The sequence below is a fragment of the Solanum tuberosum genome, unplaced genomic scaffold, assembly GCF_000226075.1.
Source record: "Solanum tuberosum cultivar DM 1-3 516 R44 unplaced genomic scaffold, SolTub_3.0 scf00158, whole genome shotgun sequence".
Lineage (NCBI taxonomy): Eukaryota > Viridiplantae > Streptophyta > Magnoliopsida > Solanales > Solanaceae > Solanum > Solanum tuberosum.
The window spans coordinates 1,021,410-1,030,532 of NW_006239083.1; the positions used below are offsets into that span (position 1 = coordinate 1,021,410).

The 9,123-nt window shown below is 27.5% G+C and overlaps 1 protein-coding gene across 1 annotated transcript; it reads right to left on the reverse strand.

The window, feature by feature from the left end:
- Positions 1-6,339: 6,339 nt before the first annotated feature.
- Positions 6,340-6,882, reverse strand: LOC107061690 (agamous-like MADS-box protein AGL29). The gene has a single exon (XM_015311399.1). It carries the CDS (start codon positions 6,880-6,882, stop codon positions 6,340-6,342), a length of 543 nt encoding a protein of 180 aa, XP_015166885.1.
- Between the last annotated feature and the right edge of the window lie 2,241 nt (positions 6,883-9,123).

Here is a 9,123-nt window from a genome sequence, read left to right on the forward strand (position 1 = left end):
TTTTTTCCTTTTTTTATTAATAAATTACTCATTTTCGAGATTTACCGAAAAAATAAAAATTAAAAAAATTGTTGAAATTGTTGAATTTAAGGTTACTATATTTATTTGTGATTTTTTGGCGTTAATTTTATATTTTTTCATACTTTTCATATTTTTTATTAATCAATTACTCATTTTTGGGATTTACCAAAAAAAAAAATTAAAAAAAAAATATTAAAATTGTTGAATTTAAGGTTACTATATTTATTTGTAAATTTTTTGCGTTAACTTTATATTTTTTTCATATTTTTCCTATTTTTTATTAATCAATTACTCATTTTCGGGATTTACCGAAAAAAATAAAAATTAAACAAAATTGTTGAAAATGGGTAAGATATATTATTTAAAAGAGGGGTGATTTATGGGTATGTGTTTTAAAAGTGGGTCGGATAGTTTAGGGGCATAAGTGACCCCTTTCCCTTCAATTCCATTTGTCATTTAAAGAAATGTAAAATGAATTGGAAATTTTCAGCAGGCCAACTAACGCCATAAGGGCATATTTAGACCAAAAGTTGAACGGCGAGAGCATGAGTGAACCAAACTTTAAACGGGGGTATATCTAAACCTTTTTGAATAGTTTAGGGGGATATTTGACCCTTTTCCCTTGATAGAAATTAATTCAAAATGGAAAAATCACTCCACATATAATTTGTTGGGTTTGTGTTTGTGAGCTTGTAATGTAAAATTTTTAGTGAAATAGACAAGAATTTCATCTACAGTAAAGCATCACTAAATTAATATAAGTGGAATTATGAAATATTATTATTTTATCCATAGAATGATATTTATCAATTTAAAGAATATTTTGAGATTCAATGAATGTTAATTCTGATTACATCAAATTTATTGTATCTTACTAATTTATGTATCATATTTATTGAATTCACATTAAAAAAAAGTTTATACATAATGTACAATGAATATGTCAAAACCATTGTATATTGCTAAATTATGTATCATATTTATTGAATTCATATAAAAAAAATCACTATACGTAAAGTACAATGTATGTGTATGATCCATTGTAATATATTATTTTGTTAAATGATTTGTTGTAAATATAAATTCAATAATTCATTGATTCATAGTAAAAGTAATGTACATAATGTACATTATTTTTTAATAATCAAATATTATTCATTGTATCTTTATTACAAACACTTTAATGTATGATGGTGAGACAATAAATTATATAAGCAATATAGAAAATTTTGAAAACCATATCCAAAAATGGCTTCTTATTTAAAAGATGTCACAAAATCAACAATGACGGATCAAAAACATAAAGCATTATGTGAGTACAAAGAGATCATTCCACATGCTCTCAAAAGAATTTGCAGTCATGGATTAATGAAAAAATTTCATTTAAAAGCTAGTCAAGGTACAATACCAAACACACTCAAACGATCAGCTGAATTTTATGGTGCACTTCAAAAAGACATTGTCAGAACTTTTGAATGCGATAAGAAAAGTTAGAAATGAGCTTCAACTAGATTTAAATTTTAAGAAAAAAAATACACAATAGAATCATATTTCATTAAATTGTCTTGGATATATTTGTACTTTTAAGGAATTATTAATTTATAATATTAATGAGACCATATATTTATATAGGTTTTCTGAAAATATATTATCTTATCAGAATAGTTGATTTTTTCACTGGTCCAAGTCGTGATTGGAGAAAATATTATCTGTCACGACCCGAGCCTACATCCTGGATGTGGCCAGCACTCGAAAACCATTGCTGGTCCCGAGCCTACATCATGGCTGACTACAAGCGGAAGACTAACTCAAGCATACATAAGCATCAAATTGACATAAACGTTTAAAACAATTTACTGAATCTTAAAACTGAACTGAATATGAAACATAAGTTTTAAATAAAACATTTGAAACTGAAAGACTCTACAAAACTGTTTATCAATGAAGCCTCTATTATACAAAGATGAGTCTCATAAGACTGGAGTCCTCCGGAAACAAAGAGACCTCATTCGAAAGTTGACGAACAGATGAAGTGATCTCAACAGACTCTTGTTGAGGATCCTAATAAATTGTATCTGCATCATTAAAAGATGCAGGTCAAATGACATCAGTACATTGAATGTACGAGTATGTAATATAGCTAAATAACAAATAACAGAAAGAAAGGACTGGAATAGATAACAATGTACTCAAGCTGAATGTAAAGATATAAAGGAGCTAAAATCATTTAAAGTTTTACAAAATACGTTCTCATCTCTGAACTCAACATAATAAGTTATATATAAAAATACACTTTAACTCTATTTGGGAGATTCTCGAACCAACAACCATCACTATGAGCTACATGATGAAACAACGTCTCGCCCACGTTGCCAGAACTGTCCTATACCTTGTCAGGATATAGGACACCTCAACTAAGTAGATCCACTAAGCTATGCTTAAAAAGAAAATAAGGAATCATCTAAAAAATATGACCATTTACCCATGTTGGCATACATGGTTTATGAGGACTTTGAGTTGTCTGAACTCGTCCTCATATCGATGCTCAATACTACTCATAATAATATATACTCATGCTCATATGTTTAAAAACATAACTCTTCCTCTAGTTTTAGATAATTGCTCAAACTACCCTCTTAAAAGAAGTAACTGCTCTTGAAATATCTTTTGAACTCATAACTCATTTAGGAATCTTAGTTCTTTTATCAATGTAAAAATTGATACCTCTGGGAATACATAGCCCCCTTATACTCTTACTCAATTCATACTTGAAAACTCTTTCTCAAAAATATATCAAAATCATATTTTAATATGATCATTGATGACTCGGAAAGTCATATTGCATAAACATTGATGGTATATCTAGATACCATACTGCTCATACATTCATGGCATACTCGATTGTCATACTAATCATGGTTTAGAAACTTTTTTCCTAAAACTCATCTTTACTTTCTCAAAACTCAGTTTAAGAACTCAAGTGTTGGCTTTAAAAGTTTTCAAAATTTATAACTCAAATCATAGGGTTCATGCTGAATATAGACATGAACAAATCAAATCAAGGATCTCAATAAAAATATAGAAACTCAATAATTAGGAATAGAATCTGTTTAAAAGAAACATGAACTCAAGAACTCAAAATCAACTTATCTCAAGAATACTCAAATCTAGGGAAAGAATCCTAGATTTTCTTTTATTGATTTGAAAGTAGATGTAGGGCGTGAGGACAAACTAGTCCAACACTATGATAGCCTTACATACCTGAAAGAACAAGATTCTTCATGAATCTTGAAAAAGAACTTGGTTAGAAGATTTAAAACCCTAGCTTGAATGAGAATAATCAAGAAAACCTTTCTTGAGATTCTTGAATTACTTTCTTGAAATCTCTATGGCCAAGAATTATGGAGGAATTTGAGTTGAAAATAATTAAATTCTAGGAGAAAAACTTACCTTGAAGAAGAATCTTGAAAATGATTGAAAGAATTTTGAATGGAGTCTTCTACTTTTATTTTTCCTTAGGATTTTGCCCTAGGGTTTGAGAGAGAAGAGAATGATGAATTAAAAGATGAAAATCTGATTGTTTTGAGCCTTATATTTGTCCAGAAATCCGTTTAGAGTTTTCTTGGAGGTAAAAAGACAAAAAGTCCTTTTTTAATATTTTTCCATTGGCTAATTCGTCACTGCACTGTATCAGTTACTAAAATGGTCATAACTTTTTACTCAGAAATTGGATTGACGCGAAATTGGTGACGTTGGAAAGTAGATTAAAATACCTTTAATTTGATAGGTTATAGGCCACATAACTCCTATATTCTAAGAGATATGGTCGTTTGAAGTTGATCCAAGTAGAATCTTACATCAAAACTTAATCGGTAAGGAAACTTTCAACTCAACTTTGTGTTAGGAGATTCTAGTTACCTTAATTAATATCCAAAATCATTCCCAAACTAAAGAATTTACCTTTACACATATAAGCAATTTAAGAATCACCCGATATGACCCTTCAGGTAAATGAAGAATGGTTCGAGTCTTAATTAACTTAGAAATTTTTGGGGTGTTACATTATCTTAGAGAAATTATTAATTTATCGAGTATTTCATAGTTGCTTATTTTCTCCCCCTTGTGTCAGAAAAATCTAACATATATCTTAATCTACTTTGAAGAATTCATTTTTTTGTGTCATGGTATATATTATCACAAAAAAATAGATGAACAATATGTTGGTGTATATGCATTTTAATATTAAAATATTAAGTTAAGTTTAGTGGTATAAGTTGACGAGAATGTGGTCATTATTTTGATGTAACTCTTATAACCATTATTGACACGATCTACCATTAATTCCACTCATTATTCTACCTCATTATACATTGTAACTTATGTAACATTTAGACCATTCATTTACCTACATTATATATATCCACATTATTCTTATTCAATACAAAGAAGAATTTCTCCCCTATAAACAGTGGTATTTCTTCATTTATGAAGGGGATATCAAAAAAAGATGAGATGTGTGGAATAATATTGTAGTGTATAGTGAGGTAAGTGTAGTGAAAGAGAGAATTGAGACAAAGAAAATACTCCAAGTCTTCAACTATATTCACTATATATAGAAAAGAGAATATTTATATGTTGAAGGAAGGTGTTCTTATATAAAGCTTTGGACTCTTCAACTAAATCTGGAGTTGCTTGAGTTGTACGATGTTGTTGGGTTGTTGTATCTTGGAAGGACAAGTCAAGAGTATTATTGCTGGATCGGTGTAGATTATGCTGCAGTGGGCTTGAATCTCCTTAAAGAGAGCGAAATATCCGCGCCTCAGCTTAAATTAAACCACCAACACAATATTTATTTTTTTAATCATAAATCAATTGAGAGGAAAAATTAATCACGATTCATTGATGTAATGTATACAAATGCTTTTGTATGCAATATATTAAGCAAAAATCGTCGGTGGCCACCTAAAATTGACATCAACTTTCACTTAGACACCTCAATTAAGGTTTGTTCATTTTAAAAACCTCATGTGAAATTTCATTATGTCATTTTGACGCTTATTTAAATATTAAGATGCGTGTAACACAGTTGCCGATGATATGTCAAAGTAGCGAATTAAATAAAAACATGTGACATATATACCAAAAATAATTGTTAAAAATATAAATTGTGAACAAAAATTCATGTTTAAAGTTATTTGATTAATTACTTTTAATAAAAACTACATTTCAATAAAGAAGAAAATAAAAAAAATATGCACCACTTCTTTTTTTTCTCCCCCGTTTTCACATCTTCTCCTCCTTTAACAAGCATGACCTTCTTATTAAAACATGTTGAAATGTGCCGACTTAGTAAAATGTAGGGATGACAATGGGGTGGTGGGGGTTGAGCTTAACCCGCATATTTTTTAATCTGCCTCGCCATGTCCCACATAATAACTTTTTTCATTTTCAATCCGCCCCACCCCACTCTGCACCGCACTGCATAAATTTTTAAATATTTTATTTTTCTAGTTAAGTTTGATTCTAAAAATAAAATTCATAAAAATAAATTCACTTTTCATTAAGTTGTATTAATTTAATAGGATAGTGACTTAAAAATTTATTTTTAGAGGTCATTGGGATACATGTAAGAAATTGTATATTCTTTATTGAACCATTTTGATTTACTATCTTGAATATTTTAGTAGCTTTATAAAAATTATCTTAATAAATAATGCTCTATCACTCTTATAACATGTAAAAAGTTAAATTTAAGTTTGAACCAACATAAAATCATATATATCCTCAATCTGCCCCATTCCGCATTAGTTTATAAAACACCCATCTCAATCTGCCCCGCATTCTACCCACGCCGCCCTGCATCCCCCCGCTCCATTGTCATCCCTAGTTAAACGTGTTGAAATGTGCCGACTTAGTAAAACATATAGAAATGTGCCGACTTAGTAAAACATGTTGAAATGACATCATCAAGTCTTATTAATTTGATGTGTTTAAAATAAATAAATTTTAGTTGAGATGTTTAAATGAAATTTGATGTCAATTTTATGCAGTCATCGATAAATTATGTCGATATATATATATAAAAGTATTTCTAAACAACACATGAAATTTTGTTCTCATAAACAATAATTCAGACTAACCATATCAATATATTATTAATGAAAATCATATCAGATACATGCTTGTAGCTTTATTGAAATAATTTTATTTAAAACACAACAACTTATTAATATAGATTTAGACTTACTAGAGTCTTCCCTAATATATCCATAAGTGATAATTTAGGGTGAATCATTTGCAATTTGAACTTTTCAAATTTCACACTCCAAAAGATTCATATCTCATTGAGGATGAAGCTTCAATTTCTAATTGATTCAAACGATGATGTAAATTAGAACTAGTTTCATTTAACCAAGTTTCAAATATGAACACTTCATCTGGATTGAGCTTCTCAGTCGACTCCCACCAACCTTTTTGTCTTGTTTCTTCCATTTGTTCATAAGAATTTTTCTTAGCAATCGCAATGTCTTCTATGACATCAAGTTCTTCAAGCCTAGTTTTGAGTTGATTCACTTCATTTCTAGCAGCATTTGCTTCTAGATTTGTACTTTCACCTAACTGCATATCAGGATTCTGAAAACGAGAAATAACTGCATTAACTGTAGGGTGAAAAAATGAATGAGGCTTACCAGTAGAGGAAATCATCATTATTCCAATGTCAACATTGCATTCTGTAGCGAGTTCGCTAGATTTTTTGTACAAACCCTCACGACGCTTTGTAAATGTAGCAAACATGGAATCCTTATTTTCAATTTTTTTCATTGGTATCTTTTGACGTCCTTTAGTCTTTTTTCTCTCCATGCCTAAATAAAACGTTTTTCAACAAATGATACTTATGAAAAGATGACATCGCACTTATTTATATACATCAATTTTCTTATTAAATGACATATAATTAATTCTTTAGTCAAACAACACAAATAAAAATAATATTTTCATCATACAGAAAATTAGGAAATTAATTCAATATTATACTGTAAATATATTTTGTATATTCACCACATTATTAAAATATAATTTTTTAATCAAATATTTTAATACACTCATGAAATTTATTAAGTTAAAGTTAGAAAATATGATTTTAAAAAGACAAAATAATACTCCATTTAAAAAAAAAAAAAACTTTTTGTATGATAAACAAAACAATATAGTAACAAAATAAATCTGAAAGTTATCTATAATAGGAAATATCTTAATATTTTGGGAAATATCTTAATATTTTGCATAAATTAATCAAATTCAAATAGACAATAAAAAATAATTGATTATAATTAGAAATAACATAAATTGCAAATTAGAGTAATTTCAAATTTAAAGTAAACTTAAATTTATTTATATGCATTTACATTAAATAGACATTGACTTGAATAAGATTCAAAGATTTAACTTTAATGGGAAATAAATTAATGATGCAATGATATAAAAGGAAATTATATAATGAATATCATGTTGAAGTTAACAAATATGAATACAATTAGCTGTAAAATAAATTACATACCAAATTTTTTTAGTTTTTTTTATAAGAAGCAAAATCAAAATCCTAATTTACTTAGAAAAAACAAATCTAAAGGTTAACCATAATGGGAAAATATATTAATGTTCTAACATAAATTGCAGTGCTACAAAATTTAATTTTTTAAGTAAAATCAAATATAAAAGGAAATTATATAATGAAATATCATGTTGAAGTTAACAAATATGAATACAATTAGCTGTAAAATAAATTACATACCAAAATTTTTTAGTTTTTATTTATAAGAAGCAAAATCAAAATCCTAATTTACTTTAGCAAAAACAAGTCTAAAGCTTAACCATAATAGGAAAATATATTAATGTTCTAACATAAATTGCAGTGCTACAAAATTTAAAATTTTAAGTAAAATCAAATCATTAATATGCACAATATATAGCCATTGACTTAAGTAGGATTCAAAAATCTATTCTTAATGGGAAATAAATTAAGATGCAATAATATAAAAGGAAATTATATAATGAAATATCTTGTTGAAGTTAACAAATACGAATACAATTAGCTGTAAAATAAATTACATACCAAAATTCTTTAGTTTTTTCTTTTATAAGAAGCAAAATCAGAATCCTAATTTACTTTAGCAAAAACAAATCCAAAGCTTAACCATAATAGGAAAATATATTAATGTTCTAACATAAATTGCAATTCTACAAAATTTTAAATTTTAAGTAAAATCAAATCATTCATATGCACAGTAAATAGCCATTGACTTAAGTAGGATCCAAAAATCTAATCTTAATAGAAAAATATATTAATGACACACAACAATAAAGAAATAATTTTTTTTACATATTAATATAAATCGAATATGAAACCATGTTAAATGTGCTGTCAAAAAAATTGTGAATATATATAATTAGAAGGGAATAAATAAAAATAAATTTATAATTTAAATTTTATGAATTTAGTAGTTATAAGAGTATTAAACCTACTTATCTTTTTGAAGTGGTGAATTATTACCTGCGATTGTTATAGTTTTAGTTATTTTTACATGTATATAATTCGTGTTAAATAGGATTTTTTTAAACATATATATAATACTCAACATCCATTTTTAGGAACAATATTTTTTTAAGAAAAATTATTTTTTTTTAAAAAAATAAAAAATTGTGTTTGTATTATAGTGAACCTTCATCACCCATCACCCAAAATGACACATTACCCTATGTGTCTTCACTTGATTGGTCCTTCACATTTAAACTCTCAAGTTTTGCATCAGGTCTCTGCTTCTTGAGTCAGGCCTCGTGGTGGTGGAAGCATTTTATCACTTCCAGAATGCTGCTTCGGAAAAGGTAATTTATTTCCATTTAGTTTCTCCCTGTTCCGCTTGTGTTTGGTTTCAACATTATAGCTTAATTTTTCAGTGGAGGCTCAAGCTAATTAGTGCCTAAAGAAAAAAATAAATCGGGGGAATAATATTTATTTATTAAATTTTTTATTATTAAAATTCAAAGTTATTTCTTCTTTTTCAATGAAAAAACTTTATTTTTGTATGATCTTAAGCTATATTA

Excerpts from the sequence above, each read along its gene's own strand:
- LOC107061690 (XM_015311399.1), bottom strand. The coding sequence starts at position 6,882 with ATGGAGAGAAAAAAGACTAAAGGACGTCAAAAGATACCAATGAAAAAA.